The sequence below is a fragment of the Cotesia glomerata genome, linkage group LG6, assembly GCF_020080835.1.
Source record: "Cotesia glomerata isolate CgM1 linkage group LG6, MPM_Cglom_v2.3, whole genome shotgun sequence".
NCBI lineage: Eukaryota > Metazoa > Arthropoda > Insecta > Hymenoptera > Braconidae > Cotesia > Cotesia glomerata.
Window position 1 is genome coordinate 12932974 of NC_058163.1, and position 18111 is coordinate 12951084.

The 18111-nt window shown below is 34.3% G+C and overlaps 1 protein-coding gene across 1 annotated transcript; it reads left to right on the forward strand.

The window, feature by feature from the left end:
• Positions 1-245: 245 nt before the first annotated feature.
• On the forward strand, positions 246-1565 carry LOC123267939. Its single transcript, XM_044732826.1, has one exon. It carries the CDS (start codon positions 246-248, stop codon positions 1563-1565), a length of 1320 nt encoding a protein of 439 aa, XP_044588761.1.
• Positions 1566-18111: the final 16546 nt, after the last annotated feature.

Below are 18111 nucleotides of genomic sequence, written 5' to 3' on the forward strand. Positions count from 1 at the left end.
ACAATTAATCGGTCATTGTATGGTGACTAATTATTGTTCGACAGAATAATTAATTATTAATTAATCTCTATTTTCATTATTAACTCTCAAATTATTTATTATTAATTATAATTAATTGTTTAAGTCGTTTCTTAGATAAATTGATCACCACAAGTAATCTATTTATTATAGAAATAAGACAATTAATTATCAATTGATATTTATCACGATTATTATTACTGCTATTTTTATAAATTTATCACAAAATGGATAACCCAAGGGTTTCTTTAGAACAAAAACCTGTAATGATAGCTTTGAAAATTACTAAACTTCAGGATGAACTAACAGCTGAAGGTGTTAAAACTAAGTCCATTAGCTATCGCTTTACAAAAGTAAAAGAATCATTTGAACAATATGAAAGACTTATTGAGAAACTCGAATTAACTACACCAGAGGATAATGAAATAAATCTCGCGGAAGACGTTCGTACATTATTTTACGATCTTATGGATCAATTTGAAAGGTTAACTCAATTGAATAGAACTAACCATAATAATTCACATAATGTAAACACTAGTACGAATAATACTACAGCGGGAAATACTACCTTTGCTGAGACTCAACGACTTGCTAAACTCCCTACTACTGATTTACCTAAATTCGATGGTAATTTTGAAAATTGGCTATCTTTCAAAAACACATTTAAAACACTTATTGATACACGTAATGATCTTGATGATCTAAACAAATTTTTATACCTCCGCGGATGTTTAACTGGCTCAGCAGCTAACAAGCTAGCGCTTTTTGATGCGAGTGCAGAAAATTATACTAAAGCTTGGGATTTTTTAACTAAAACATATCAGAAGAAAAGAGCATTAATTTTTAAACATTATGACTCGATACTTAATCTCAATACAATTTCAATCCCAACAACAGATAATTTAAACAAGTTGATAGATGATGCTCGGCAACATATAAATAATTTACAGTCACTTCAAATTAATATTACCGAATCCTTACTTGTACGAATATTAGAAAATAAATTACCATCAGAAATTAAAAACAAATGGCAAGAAACGTTCACTGACAACGACACTCTTCCAACATTCGAATCATTTTGTGAATTTGTCTCAAACTTTGCCTTCAGACTTAGTACACACAAACCCGATAAACATCGCGATTCCGATCATTCCTTCAAACGAAGACGTAATGAACACTCGAATAATAATTTGAAGAAACAAAAAACTGACACGCCAGTTCGAGCTTTAGTGACAACCGCCTCTTCTGCCTGCCCATGTTGCAAACACTTACATCCTCTCTATAAATGTTACACATTCAATGCATTAACTGTAGGAGAACGCATAAAATTTGTAAAATCTAATAAACTCTGTAATAATTGTCTTCGCGTACATAAAGGAACTTGCAATTCGGGAAATTGTCGAGTCTGTCACAAATCACACCATACTATGTTACACATTAAACAAAATGTAACTCAACAAACAAATAATACTAATGTATCAAAAAATAATTCTGCTAAAATCGAATCACCCGCTACTGTAACAACTGATAAGGGATCTACAGCCTGACTAGTCGTACATAATTATACAACCATACTTAGAACACCGCGTTTTCAATTGATGATGAGTGCTCTCATCCAGATGCGTGACTCAACAGGTAAATTCATACAAGCTCGCGCTTTACTTGATACCTGTGCAACAGCTAATTTTATTACTGAAAATTTGACTAATAAATTAAAACTTCCTATGCAAAATTGTTCTATTCCAATCGGGGCTGTTAATGGAATGCAAACCCTTTCAAAACATGTCGTACAAATAAATTGTAAATCTTTAAACGATAAATTTCAAAGAACATTGTCATTTTTAACCGTTGATGAAATTGCAGAATTAAGTCCGAATGAAATATTTCCACGTAATAAAATATGCATACCTAAAAACATAATACTCGCTGATCCACAATTTCACATACCAAGACCTGTAGATGTCCTTATCGGTTCAGGTACCACACTTTCTCTTCTATCTGTCGGACAGATTAATTGCTCACAAAATGATTGTGATTTAATACTACAAAAAACGTAACTGGGATGGGTCGTAGCGGGGGGAGTCAATAACGATAAAAATGTATTCCCTGTAACTTGTCAATTAACTGATCTATCGAGTCAATTAACTAAATTTTGGAATATTGAAGACGTAGGTTCTAATGATTCTCGATCCTTTGATGATTCTACGTGTGAGACCTATTATCAAAATACCACTACTCGCGATACAGACGGTAGATATGTAGTAAAATTGCCCTTTTGCGTAGACGATGTCGATTTCGGGAATTCTAAACAAATAGCTTATAAAAGATTTCTATCCTTACAGAGGAGATTAAATTCAGATTCCTCATTAAAATCTGAATAATCTAAAGTCATGAACGAATACATCGATCTTGGCCACATGGTACACGTACCGGATGATAGTGGACCTGGGTATTATATGCCCCATCATCCGATAATTAAAACATCTAGTACTACCACCAAGGTACGCGTTGTATTTGATGCTTCAGCTAAAACCGATAAAGGTATCTCATTGAATGAAGTTCTACTAACTGGGCCTACTATACAGGACAATCTCTTCACTATTCTTTTGCGTTTTCGCACCTTTGTTTATGCTATGACTTCTGACATCGCTCAAATGTATCGACAAATCTGTATACATCCGGATCATCACAAATTTCAACGAATTCTTTACTATCATAATAACAATATTAGCACCTTTGAACTTAAACGAGTTATGTTCGGGGTTTCTGCAGCCCCATTTTTAGCTATACGCACCGTAAATCAACTTGCTGATGACGAATCTCATAATTTTCCTGTAGCTTCAAAAATATTAAAACGAGATCTTTATGTCGATAATTTATTAACTGGATCTGATTCTTTGACCGAAATTTTAAAATTGGGTGATGAAATCATTCGACTAGTGCGAAAGGGTGGATTTGAACTCAGACAATGGGCTTCAAATCATCGACACGCACTGGATAATTTCGATCAAAGAACCTTAGATTTAGATTGTGCTATCAATGATGATCCAATTTCTAAAACTTTAGGCATTGCATGGAATTCTCTAACGGACGAGTTTATTTACACAGTCAAACCAATTGATTCATCGCGAAAAATAACTAAGCGAACTATCTTATCTGATATTGCAAAAATTTTCGACCCTATCGGAATTCTGGGTCCTATAGTATTAGCTGCAAAAACTATCATTCAAGAATGTTAGAAATTAAAGGTCCACTGGGACGAAGCGGTCCCACAAGAGTTACATTTACACTGGTGTAAATTTGCTGAACAATTACCTCTGATTAAAGATTTTTCTATTGAGCGTAATATTTTACTTCCTAATCCGACTGACATACAATTGCACGGATTTTGTGATGCTAGTAAAGTGGGCTATGGTGCTTGTATTTATATAAGATCAGTAAATGAACGCGAAGACGTACTCGTAAAATTAGTTTGTTCTAAATCTCGAGTTGCTCCCATCAAAGATGTTACAATTCCAAAATTAGAATTATGCGGAGCATTATTACTTGCTAAATTATATAAAGACACAATTCCCTCCTTTGACTTTGATATTTCTAAAGTTACGTTTTGGTCTGATTCAACTATTGTACTTCAATGGCTCAAACGGTCTCCTAACTCTCTAAAGGTCTTTGAAGCAAATCGCGTAACAAAAATTCAAACTCTTTGCAGTAAAGTCGAATGGCGACATGTTAGAACTAAAGACAATCTGGCAGATTGTTTATCCAGAGGTCAACTTCCTTCTGAATTCTTAAATAACAAAATGTGGTTGGAAGGTCCCACGTGGCTCTCACAGGACCCTCTTAATTGGCCTAACTTAAAGCCTGCTGTTCCTTCCGAACTTCCGGGTACTCGAAAAATTACCTGTTTATTAGCCACTACTGAGAATTTGTTTAAACGATTTTCATCATATTCTAAACTTATAAATTCCTTTTCTTATTGTTTACGAATGTTAAAAAATAATTTATTCAAATAGAAATCTTTAAGCGTAGAAGAAAAATTATTAACTGAAATAAAAATCTTGACTCTGATTCAAAACGAACAATATCATTATGAAATCGAACAAATTAAGGAAACCGGAGAGACTAAGAACTTACGATTGCGATGTCTCAATCCATTTATCGATTAAAACGGATTACTAAGAGTAGGAGGTCGTTTGAAACATGCTCCTATATCTTTTTCAAAGAAACATCCTATTTTATTACCTTCACGTCATTATGTTACTGATTTAATTATTAGAGAAACACATGAAAAATTATACCATTCAGGTATACAGAGTACACTTTCAAATCTTAGACACAAATTTTGGCTGCTAGATGGTAAAAACCAGATTCGTAAAATTGTGAAAAATTGCGTCACATGCATTCGACATCAGCCTGTAGTACTGCAAGGTAAAATGGCTAATTTACCTAGCTCTCGAGTCACCGAATCAGCGGCATTCTCCCACGTAGGTGTAGACTACTTTGGACCGCTCTTTATTAAAGAACGTAAATTCAGAAACAGAACAAAAATTAAAGTCTATGGATGCGTCTTTGTTTGCATGGCTACTAAAGCTGTACATTTAGAAATTGCTAGCGATTTAACAACAGAAGGTTTTCTCGGGGGATTTGGTCGATTCATTGGTCGACGAGGAGTTCCAACTCACGTCTATTCGGACAATGGTACTAATTTTGTAGGCGCAAATAATCAATTGAGAGAATTGTATATGTTATTTAATTCAAAATCCCATCAAAATTCCGTTAACGAATATGCTATATGCAAAAACATTATCTGGACGTTCAATCCTCCACTATCTCCTCATTTTGGTGGCATTTGGGAAGCAGCTGTAAAATCTTTCAAACACCACTTTAAACGAGTAGTAAAGGACCAACTTCTCACTTTCGAAGAATTGAATTCTCTAACTATTCAAATAGAATCTATACTAAATTCTCGTCCTCTCTGTTCTCTATCTAGTGATCCTAATGATCCTATTGCCTTAACGCCTGCTCATATTTTAATAGGACGTCCTCTCACAATGCTGCCTGAAAATGATTTTTCTGATGTTCCAGATAATAGACTCAATGTTTGGCAATTCATTGTCAAGGCTAGACAAGACTTTTGGAGACGTTGGTATTTGGAATACCTCCATGAACTTCAAATTCGGCAAAAATGGCATTCCTCTCAAGGAGAAATTTCAATCAATCAAATCGTCTTATTGATGGACAAAAACCAACCATGTATGCGGTGGCAGCTGGGAGTGGTGGTCGACATTCATCCAGGAGATGATGATGTGATAAGAGTAGCTTCAATCCGAACGGCTCAAGGGATATACAAAAGAAATATCACTCTATTATGTCCTTTACCAATCAATTCTTGAATTTTATAAAATCAAAACATTGTAATCATGTGATGTAACTAATTGTAAACACTATTCATAACATCTTGCTCAGCCTTCGCAACGGGGGGAGTATGTTTAACCGATAGAAAAGACATTTAATAAAAATTTATAAGAGGAGTTGCGCCTTCGGGCTTGATCGCTCCAACTCGTGAAAAATCGTGTCACACCATGGCTGTCGCTCATGCGCGCCTTGGTTAGCGGGAGAGAAGCCGGCTCACGAGGTCGGCGGCAAGTTGTTGTGCTTGGACGCTTGTACTATTACGATTACTCTGTCAATCGTTTTCTGATTTATCACTTATACTACGCATTTACTTGAACACTCAAAATATTCATTAAATACTATTAATTTCATTAACTTCAATTACCAATTAAATTCTCAAATCATTAAAAATCATTAGTAACTGTTCAGTGAATTAAATTAATTAAAATTAATAAGTGACGCCACGCGGTCATTACGCGCCATTTCAAGAAAGGATTGCATCAGCCACGCGGCTTTAGTCAATCCATAGTTAACACGCAATATTTGTAATAAATTATATTAAATTCATTGCTAAATATTTAATCATCATTCTATCAAATCAAATTTTATCAACAATCGATTCTGATATCGAATTATCTAATTAGTTCCTACACTAATAATTCTAATCAATCAATCAGTCTCTGCACTGACATTTTACGTCAATTAATTAGTATTTCACTATTAATTGAATCTAGTTAGCTTAAAAGCTAGCGTAAATTCAATAATTCTGAATTAATACCATTTGCTTTTCTAAAGCGGTTGAGCTCACCTCGTTTGTGTTGTTTGCGACGGCAATTTACACATATTTTTTCATCCGCACTACACGCTTTGCGTTCTTACTTGTACATTTTTTCATTCGAGGAGGTTTTTTCTCAGCCCAACTGAGTTTTCCTCCTCTGGGGATAAATAAATCTCCATTTTATTCCCCAACAAATCGACGTATATTTTATTTAATATCCTAATCCCAAACTAATCATAATTTTCAAAATAATTACGGAAACTATCCTAAGTGGATAGTTTTCGACAAAACAGGAAAAAAAAATAGAACGAAACGTCGGTCCACGATCGGATTGGTCTAAAAACTTTCTATATTTGTCCAAGTTTTCTTGAGAATTTTTTTCAAAATAATCGAAGGGGGTATACATTTCAAAAAAATTTTTTTTTTGCTTAAAACTTAAGAAAAATAGTAATTAATTAAAGAAGATCAAAGAGGTATTTTGTTCTGGAAAGAGCATTGGAAAACAAAAATTTTGAAAAAATGGGACCTCGATAGCTGTATTTTTCGCGAAGTTATAGCTCTTTAAAAAAAAAAATTTGAATTTTGGAAAAAATCAATATCTGAGAAACGGTGGTCAAAAAAATTTGGAAAAATTCATGAAGGTGTTCTTTGACGGTATTGAAAACATATAAAATATAAAACATATAAAATTTTCAAAAAAATTGGAGAGGTCGACCTAAAAAAGTGGCCGTTTTGGTATGGAATGCCTCATATATAATAAGATCTGATCATATATAGACTTATAAATGATTATATATGGGGTTATAATAGCCAAGTATGATTATTGGGATCTCTGGCAGAGGCGTGGCTTAGAAAATTTCCCCTAGTGGCAAAAATATGAACTGGAGTCAGTATGTCACTTTGCATTGTGCTTATAAACAAACGTGGATAGTATCCAAAAATATTTTCATAAAATTATAATTTTTTTATAATTTAAAAAAATAAAATGAAAATTACGTTACAAGAAATTTGCAAATTTGCTTGCACAAAACCAAGCAATAAAAATTTCGTTGGTGGTGAGAGTGTTTTAAATGCTGGATATGTGATAAAGTGTGGGCAAGTACCAAATAGTGATTGTAATAATATAAGTATTTTGGCTTTTTGTTTACAAACATCACATATTAAAGACAATCCGCATGAAATAACAGGTGAAATAATACAAGACGGTCGAATAATTGGAATGAGTTGTTCATGTTAGGCTGGTTTAAGTGGTATATGTAAACATGTCGTTGCAGTATTGCTCTATTGTAACCGGTAAGGTATTTTTTGACATTTACATAACCAATTGAGATTATTCTATTATTCCAACAGTTTGTTTACTATAAGTGGTTTTTATTTTACAGAAATGATTTGGAGAGCTTGCAAATGATCACTTGCACTGATAAAAAGTGCGTATGGAACGAACCTCATAAATCGTCATTAGAAAAATATGAAGGCAAGCCATTGGACCAACATGAGTGTTTTTCATTATCAATGAAAAAAAATTTAAAAGCCAAAAATCGAAAAAAAAAAAGTAACGAGACTAAAGCTAACAATGACGACACTAAATCCAAGGATGTCGATGAAAATTCCCAGTTATCTGAAGAGCAAAATACTCAATTAAGAAATTTAATGGTTGCTAGACTCGGGTCTTCTGCTTTAGCTTTCCACATGTAAATTTTTTACAAGATTTTTATTTGTATATAATATTTTCGTAATCAATTTTTAAAATAATCTATATTATCAATTTTTATTATTTACATATTATAATCTTCAAATTCATATTACTTTATTTACACATTTTTTATGAATTGGAAAACTTTTTATACAAAAGAATCATGTTTTTTTTTATACATATCAAACTACTACGTAAATTAATTTTTAATTACCAAGTCTAATTTTTTGTCAAGTTTAATAAGAAACTATTATCAGTAAATTTTTTTGAAATTTCAATGATTTAGTGTTTTCATTATATTATATTCTTTACTTTCTTTTTTATTTTCAGAATTGGAAGGCATGAGGCTATCCAAATTTCAAACAATAATAATAAAGCTATAATTTGCTTAGAAAAAATTCAAGCTATTTTTAATAATCAAAAACCTTCTGCTTTTCTCGATAAACTAGCAAAGATTACAGTGAATCCTCTTCAAGAGTGTTGTAAAAAAATACTCGACCAATTAAATGGAGATGTTCAAGTCATTTGCAAAGAAACTGCTGAATTTTATTCTGTTTGGAAGAAAGAAAGACAATTTAGGATCACAGGCAGCGATCCAACTTATAGGCTATTTACTTATAGAAATAATAAACAGCCCGATTGGGAGCAGAAATCATTAAAATATTTTTATCCAACCACGATATCTAACTGTTATACTAAATATGGGTTAATTAATGAACCCATTGCACGTGAGCTATATGAAAAATCTTCAAATTGTACAGTTGTTGAATGCGGTCTTATTGTTGCACATAATAATCCTTGGCTCGGCAGTTCACCTGATGGTATTGTGTTTGATGATCTTACACCTTTAAAAATGATTGAAATTAAATGTCCCTACAATGGTAAGAAAAAAACCTTACAGGAAGTTATTCCATCTTTAAAGTATTTGGTGACTGAAAATAATCAACTAACTTTAAAAAAACAACACCCCTATTATGCTCAAGTACAAATAGGTATGGCTTTATTAAATGTACTCACGACAGATTTTATAATTTATACTTCATTCGACGATAGATTGCTTATAATACCTATTAGTTTTGATATAAAGTACGCTGAAAATTTATTACATTCTTTAAAAAAAATTTATTTTAATAAAATGGTTCATGTAATATGTAAACACGTTGATAAACAAAAACAAGATTAGAATATTTCTATTTTTAATAACTGTTATATTTATAATGTAATTTATAAAAGTTAAAAAGTTTATAAATTAAAGTTTTATGACGTTCTGAGCTGTAATAAATAATATAAAATAAATTACATATTATTATAAATAATTCGTAGTCTAAAAATAAAACTTATCATTTTTTAGTATTGGGGCACTTAAATTTACTAGGCCACAGATGACATTAAAAATTTCTTCAACTTTACTGAGAAGACACATTGGCATTGTGTGACTTAAAATATTGAAACATTTTAATCTTTGATTACTGCGTTCTATATGAACGCGAGCTTTTGCAACATTACGGTTCAATAATGCTTCAGTCTTGGAAAATTGAGCTTTATCTCCAAGAAATAAGGGTGATATAAAAGTCACGTCATGTTCTTTACACTGATTTTCAACAGTGAATCCTCTGTCTGCTAATAATGCATCATTTTTGTCCATTTTTTTTAATAAATTACTTTGCTCGAAAATCATATTATCCGAAACGCGTCCACCGTAAGGTTTGCTAACAAAAGAAATTAATCCAGCTTGTGTCACGCCAGTCATAAACTTTACAGTGTACGTACTTTTATAATATGAGTAAGTTTATAATCGACAACATAATTTTGAAGGTCTCTGTATGCGAATCTCTGTACAGCCAACTACGACGCGAACATTTTCGAAGCCTTTAAAACATTCCGGCATATTTTTTAAAATATTGTCTTTTGTTGGCCAATAGATAGCAGGTTTCAAACACAGATTTAAATTGTCTATCATATCGAAAATAATATCTTTACAGGTATCATTAGAGCATTTAAATAACATTGCTAATGCAGCGTAAGATAAATTTTGCTTTAGTTTCATAAAAGTCATCAAAATCATTTCTCGCAATTCAAATCTTGAAGATGTTTTATGCTTTGGTCGTACGGTTGCTACTAATTCCTCAAGTAAATTTAATACTTCAAAAGTGGGAATTCCAGTCAGTATACTTAACTCTTCTTGTGATGTAATTAAAGAGGAGAATTTTTGAATCATCAAGTCACTTTGAACTTGTATCCCAATACTTTTGAATAACATTACTGCATTTTCCTCAGTTGAAATTGATATTGAATGAGTTTCATTGTGATTTAAGTTATTGCTAACTTCCTTCTCGTTTCTATCGTCATCTTTTTCTTCTTCTTCTTCTTGTTCATCGCCTTGTTTTTTTCCTTTCTCCTGTTCATCCTCTTGTTTGTCTCCTTCCTCCTGTTCATTGTCTTGTTTCTCATTGAGATTTAACTCTTCAATGTCATTAATTGTCAAAAACTTTTTTTTAATTGATCGTCTACGTATCCTTTCTTCTCGAGAATCTGTTGAAGGACAAGCACATTCTTTAGATGATCCTAAAGGAAGATTCTGAGTGGGAACACTTGTTTTTTTTTCAAATAAGAGCGAGTTGAACCAATATCTACAACAATACATAAAAATAATATATGCATAAATTAATTTATTAAATGAAAAATTCATAATTACCAGAAAAAATAATTGTTAAAAGTACTTACGTAATGGTAAAAAATCATCCTTAATAAAATGGAGTGAACAGACTCTCATACTGGGAGTTACACTTTTTCCAATTTTCAACGCTCGTATCCAAGCTAAACGTCTATAAATCAATTCTTTCTCACCAAATTTGTTTATTCTATAAACAAAATCTTTATTGGAGGGTGGAAAATGGAAAAACTTAATTTTTTCATCACGACAAGCTTTGCTTTTACAATCAAATACACAACAACATACTTTACTTTTATTTTTTTTTGCTAGGAATTCCATAACCAAAAAAAGTTTTTTAAAACTATTTTTAAATTTTTAGGTTCTAATTTTTATTAATTTTCACTTCAAATAATATTCAATCAAATGATAAAATTTTAAATATAATTATTTCCACATAAATATTTGTATACTTGCAATCAGCTGTTATCAATTCGACCTACCTACTCTGATATTAAATTTCGCCACCAGATAGCGTACCCGAGTGCTAGAGATCCCAATATCCGAGAAAAAATTTTTATTTATGCTAATCTATATATATATATATATATATATATATATATATATATATACAGAGTGTACCAGAAAAAACGGACGCCATTGTAGCATCTGATAAACAAAATAATTCTGAGACGAAAAGTCCTTAGCCATTTTTTAATCAAACGCATAGATAATTGATTATTAATTAAAATAACGTCCTTATATGCGTTAGAGAGAGCACCAGTGTCCAGTCAAGTATGTGCCAAACAAAGACAAAACTAACTCTATGGCTAACTAGTTTCTATAGCTAACGTAGTCACACATATTTACTTACACATTCACACGTGCAAGCGTCTTCGTTGGAATGCTACAATGGCGTCCGTGACTTTTGGGACACCCTGTATATATATATATATATATATATATATATATATATATATATATATATATATATATATATATATATATATATATATATATATATATTGTGACATGGGAAAAATTTTCTAAAATTTGAAATTACGAGTTTTAAAATTATTAGGTTGGCTAAGCTGAGAAAAAGCAGAGATTCAACGCGCCTGTGTCGCCCCAAGCAGCCTCCCGATCAGAATGACAAGCTCGAGGTAAAATTAGTAAAAGAAAACGCGCCGAATTTAAATTAAAAATTTAAATAAAAAGAATACCGGACTGAGTGTGAACTATTGTTGAATGCATGAGTGAGTGAGACTAGACTATAGCGATCAGACGACCCGCGAATTTCTACGAGCCATCGACGATCAACGCGATATCTGGCCGCGAGGATGGAACGACGAGAAAATTTGAATGGACTAATGACGACGGAGAGCGATCAACAACAAGTATGCGAGGCGCCATCTGAACACAAGGCTGATCACTAATCGAAGTATCGACCAATCATCGATCGCCCAGAGGAACGAACGCAACCACGACTGACTACGACCGGCTGGAAAATGCCGTGAGCTGTTTGCGCCGCGCAGATTTTTGGTTGCGGAGAAGAAAAGAACACATGTTGCCGAGGGAGCAGCCATATAAACAAGGAATTCTGATCTGGACGCCGTGACTGTGGCATCGGGCAGTTCTCTTTTTGATTATTTTTTGCTGTTTATTTTTTTTTTTAAATTTGTCGCTGACGTGAGTACAATTGTGTACATTATTGTGCAATATTTCGCCGAGTTGTTTTGGACACTACGACCCCAGACACGCCATCGCCGAGATATCGACGCTCTTCCGTCAGTTTGCCGCCAACTTCGCCTACTTAGCCAGCATCGCCTGAGACGTCTACGGTAGCTGCAGGGTAAGTCTGGTCGCTGTCTTTATTAGCCCCAGGGTGTCATCACCGCGAATTTCGTCGTGTTAAAATAATTTGTTTATAATTCGAGTTGCACGGAATTAGATAAATTCCGTGCGGTATTTTTGAAGCTTAGTGACGACACTCTGCGACACGGTACCGTTGAGTCACGTGTTTGTGTGTGTGGAATTTTTGGTCGGGATTATAAGTACTGTTTACCTACCTCGAGCTTCAAATACCCGTCAAAGCGGCTTAGTAAATTGCTTTGTGAAATAAGTTGACTAATTCGAATACTTCGCATAGTTTGATTTTTTTTTTCTTGTCATTGTTGAACAATTTGGCGATTTGAATTATTTTTGGATAATTTTGAGATCTTTATTAGGTTTTTGCGATTGAATTTATTATATTCTCTAGAAATTTGTGTATTAAAAATTTTGCGATTGAAATTATTGGTTGAATTTCGCGATTGAAATTATGATTTTTTTTAAAAAAAAAAAAAAGAAAACTTCTTAAATAAATTTTGCGGTTGCGATTTTTGATAAAGTTTTGCGATTGAGATTTTGTTATTAAATTTGGCGATTGAAATTTTTGATAAAATTTTGCGATTGAAATAATTATTTCCTTTTTAATTTTTAAATAAATTTGGCGAGTTGAATTAATTATTTATTTTGAAAATTTTTGAATAAATTTGGCGAGTTGAATTAATTAATTTTTTTTTTGGTTACTCGATTACTTTTTTTTTGTAATTTGTTTTATTTTGAAATGTTGAATCATTGCGTTAGCACTAGTTTTGCGTTCGAATTATTTTTGCGTTAAAATAATTTTTGTTATTAATGCGACATTGCCGACAGAATATATTTGTTGTTGAATAAACCGTTGCTGGATTAGAATTGCATGCCTCAATTATTTTTTTAATTGTTGTTGCTCTGATCAACCGATCCCATCGTCCAATTTTGATTTCTTTGTCCGTCGATTGCCGTTATTCGATTTCTGAATCTCTTCAACACCGACCCGCCGCCCAACGAAGATCAACAGTGATATCGACCCGTGGAACATTGAGTTCCTGGCGCCCAACCAAATCTACGAACCAGGTAGGCCAATTAATTTTTGTTGACCTGATCCGGTCCTGTCGACGCCAGTGCCGGAAAAGGCATCATATATTTTGGCGCCCAACGTGGGGCAACGAAATCAGGAAGATTTCGGATACGGATTTGCGTCGTTAATAAGAGTTGAATTTAAGTTGACAATTTTATTAGAATTTGGTCGATATTGATTTTTGCGATTAAGATAGTTGAGAGTATGAGTTATTGTGTGTATGGCTCTGTTGTATTGTACGCGTGAGTCATCGTCGAACGCTGAAGAAAGGCGAGAGGCCGAGGGCCCGAAATCGCCGAGTTTGACGAGAGACCGAGTGCTCGAGAACCGTCGTGTCGTGAGCTGAGATCCGAGTTTGTTTTTTTTTGTAGTAGTTTCAAAATCGACGTTTATACGAGAGTTATTTTGTTATTTAATGATAATAGTTAGTTTCATGAGTTTTGTTTCGAGCTGTAAGGAAAATGAATTGATTTATTTCAAATCGGATTATTTTTATTCAAGACATTCCGATTAGGATTAGTTTAAACTTAGTAGAGTCAATCGAGTGTCGAGCACTTCGTAGTCGATGAGTGGGGATAGCCCAGCAGTCAGCCGTAGCAAGCGAGCGGCCGCCGACGGATCGCCCAGGCGCGACGCCTGAGGGGAATTCTTCAAGAGTGGGGATACGACGGTAGCTCAGCTGTCCGATGTGTAAGCGTACGGCTGTCAGGCGAAAAATTTCGGTTTTGTTTTTTTTTTTTGTTATTCGACGATATTGAAGAATTTATTTCGTTTTGGAGTAGACGAAGGCGGGAAATTAGTCGAGATTTCAGCGATTTAAGTCACGTTTCTAAATTTGAGTTTATTAGTTGTTGTTGTGTTGAAACATTGCGCGGCAGTTCGAGGAGTTTCCGGCTGCCGAGTAGGTGTTGTTGTGCTGCAGAGGCAGCAAAAGTTTAATTGTGAGCCGAGTTCCATGAGGATGGGCGGTAGGCCAGAATTATTAATTGTTTTGTCTTTCGAGAGTAGCAGTGTGAGAGCGACACCGACGATCTTGGAGGTGTTCGGTCCACCAGTGTAAAACGCACGAGGCGCAGTGGGAGTGATGCGATGCCAAGTAGGTGATTCGTTCCACACACCGATGCTGATGAGTGAAATCGAAAGACCAGACAACCGCCGATATTTGTCGAGACGCATTTGAGACGAGATCAGAGATGCTGACGTAACAAATGCGTTCTCAGTAGTTAATATTTTTTTTTTGGACTTGATTTGAACGCTGATTTATAAGACTACGACGGTATGCTGCTAGATAATTTATCGGAAAATCGAAGGATCCGAAATCGAGGTTAATAGTACGACGACGATTGCTGACGAAGTGAATTGATAATTTAATTGTTTAGTTGAGTCATAATTAAATTTTGAAAGTAGTTTGATGTTAAAATAAAAGTTGCAAACTGAAATTGTTCTTTTTATTTCGACGGGAGCGACTAGTAAGTTATTGGTCGGAGCGGTTTGAGTTGACCGACTTTTTGAAGTTTTTTTTTTGTTTGTTGTAACTCGTGAGATTTGACGCATTTCGTGATACGATACGACGTTTTGAGCGCTATGAGCGACGATTGAAGTTATTCGTGAAGATATTTGAAGAAAAATTGAAACCGACGACGATTTGAGTACCGGAACGACGCGAGTACTTGAGTTTTAATCAACTTGCGCTTTTGAGGTGAGTTTCAGTACGTGGGCCTGTCGTTATGGCCTTACTGGAACGCAATACGTGGCTTTCAGAGGTTATAGCTGAAATCCAGTACGTGGGCCTGTTGGTTATGGCCTTGCTGGACCGAGACTACGTTATGCGAGTTAGATTATGTTGATACCAAAGTTATCGATGTTCAGTTTTGTTGTCCGATGTGAAGTCGAGGTACAAGTCGTGTTTCGAGACATTTGCGATGTTGTAGATTTTTTTTTATTGTTTTTTATTGTGATTGAGTTAATATTGGCTGTGGATTATGACTCATTATTTATTTTTTGATGAATTACCACACATAATATTTTACGTTGGGTTCTCGCGGAGATTCTGTAGAGTAAAAATTTAAAGTTAAAATTTTTTTTTTGTTATTTGCTGATTCACCCGCACAGAAACCGACGCTACGAAAAGTATTGTGCGTCTGGGGGAGGGTGTTGTAACGTGGAAGAATTTTATTCGACGCCCAATACTTGGGGTATATTTACTTTCCAGGCTCGAATCCAACGTCGTGAATGTTATGTGTGAATGAATGAAGATTTTACTAATTTGTATGAATTTATTTTGTCAAAATACATAACGCTGTACGAGTAACGAAGATAGCACGAGTCACAGATCGTACGAGACTACAAAGTGAAGCGACAAGGATAGCGATACGACGACAAGAAGCGAGTACCGAAGCGAGCGAGACACCGAGCAGCGTAAACACTCGAGAGGTCTGAAGACAACTCGACGCTGCATTGCTGCATTTTTTCACTATGATGATCACCATCGATGACAGTTGGCTAGTCAGTACTGCTGGAGCAGAGGTGACTCAAACTGTCGTGAAGGCCCGTTGACTGTTATACGGACCTAAATCAACTATCGATGAGTATCAATTCCAATGGAAATGAAGACTAGCGCCACCAACTTCAACGAAGAAAGAAGCGGGTACTTCTCTATGAGGAAGGGGATTCGAGGCTGGACTGTTGACGGATTCGGACGCGCTTTTGCGCGCTCCGCAACCTAAAGTTAATTTCGAAGTATTGTCGCGATTTTGTTCACTTGAAATTGATTGATAAATTGTATTGAAGTATTTAATTTTTTTTTAAATAATTTATTTATCGAGTCGACCGCATGAAGCTTTTCCGAGCTGCTGCGATGAGGACGACGCTCAATTGCTTGGTAAGCCGACGTTCTTGTTCAGTGTTGAATCCAGCGTTTCGAGTCCACGTTGTAATTTTGTACAATATTTTGACTAACAAAATAATACGCGAGGATTCAACGCTTTACGATTATTTTTTTTTGTAATGCTGTTATTACATAGTGTGATTGCCGATGTAGGAATGCGAGTGTGAGAAATAAAATTGAGGTGACCACGTTTTAAATTTGGTTTAAAATTAAGAGAAACGTTAAGTTACGACGTTTTAATAATTTTGTTAAAAGTTAATATCGACCTCCGACGTATATATTGTTAAATGAATTGTTATTTTTTTCTGTTAAATTCTTCTAAATTTATTTCGAGTAATTTTAAGAATTTTCGTTTAATTTGCTGTCCTATTTTGTAACGACGAGTATTTCAGCATGGCCCGCCACCCTGAGGAAGAGGTAAGAGCTAGCCGAAGTCGCAGTAGTAATTAATTGGAGATCATTCTCCTGGCGCCCTTTTTTTTTTTATTAATAATTCTTTTTTTTAGTAAGCCAAAAATTTCCAATATAAACGGTGAGCCTGGCTTGGTAAATTCCCGGGTCAGGCAAAACCCCGTTATAATATATATATATATATATATATATATATATATATATATATATATATATATATATGAGTGAGTCGTATTTCGCTTATATATATATATATATATATAGATATATATATATATATATCTATATATATATAAGCGAAATACCACTCACTCATCACGAGATCTCCGAAACTATTCGCCCGATTGACTTGAAATTTAGCATAGTTACTCCATTCGTGATGTAGACGCTCACTAAGAACGGATTTTACGCAATTCCTAGCCAAAATGAATTTTTCGTCTACCATCACATATGCCCTCCCCGCCCTCTCATTCTTCTCCTCCCCTCCCGTGCCCTATACTCTTTCCCCTTCCCTATATCTCTCTCTTTTTTTGGGAGCGAAATATCATTTTGACCCTCTAATCTAAGAAACCATCAGTGGCACCCGTAAATTATCGAACTCAACCCCCCTACAACCACCCACGCTAATCAACCGTTGCCATGGTTACCATTGTCATGGTTATCGTTGCCATGGTTACCGTTGCTATGGTTACCGTTGCCGTGGTTACCGTTGCCATGGTTACCGTTACCATGGTTGCCGTTACCATGGTTACCGTTATCATGGTTACCGTTGCTATAATAACTGTCAAAATGATTGATTTTAAATTTTATCGATTGACTGTTGGGACAGTAGGAATTCATAATCATACGTTTTTAAGAAAGAATAGCTAAATCATTAATAACTGAAATAACTTATATGTATTGGAATAATCATGAAGGATGAACTCGATTATATCATAACACAGATAAATTAAACATAAATATTATCAAGTTGATATTGTTAAATGATTATACTGATTTTAATGATTAAAATTAAAATGGTAAATTGTGTCTGATGCGTCTTCTCTAAAATTTTACAACGATATCGTTAAATTATTATAAAAAACGGTCGATTTAAGATAATCTATATATATATAAGCGAAATACCACTCACTCATCACGAGATCTCCGAAACTATTCGCCCGATTGACTTGAAATTTAGCATAGTTACTCCATTCGTGATGTAGACGCTCACTAAGAACGGATTTTACGCAATTCCTAGCCAAAATGAATTTTTCGTCTACCATCACATATGCCCTCCCTCCCTCCCTCTCATTCTTCTCCTCCCTCCCGTGCCCTATAATCTTTCCCCTTCCCTATA

Coding starts and splice junctions, on each gene's coding strand:
- LOC123267939 (XM_044732826.1), top strand. CDS start 246: ATGGATAACCCAAGGGTTTCTTTAGAACAAAAACCTGTAATGATAGCT.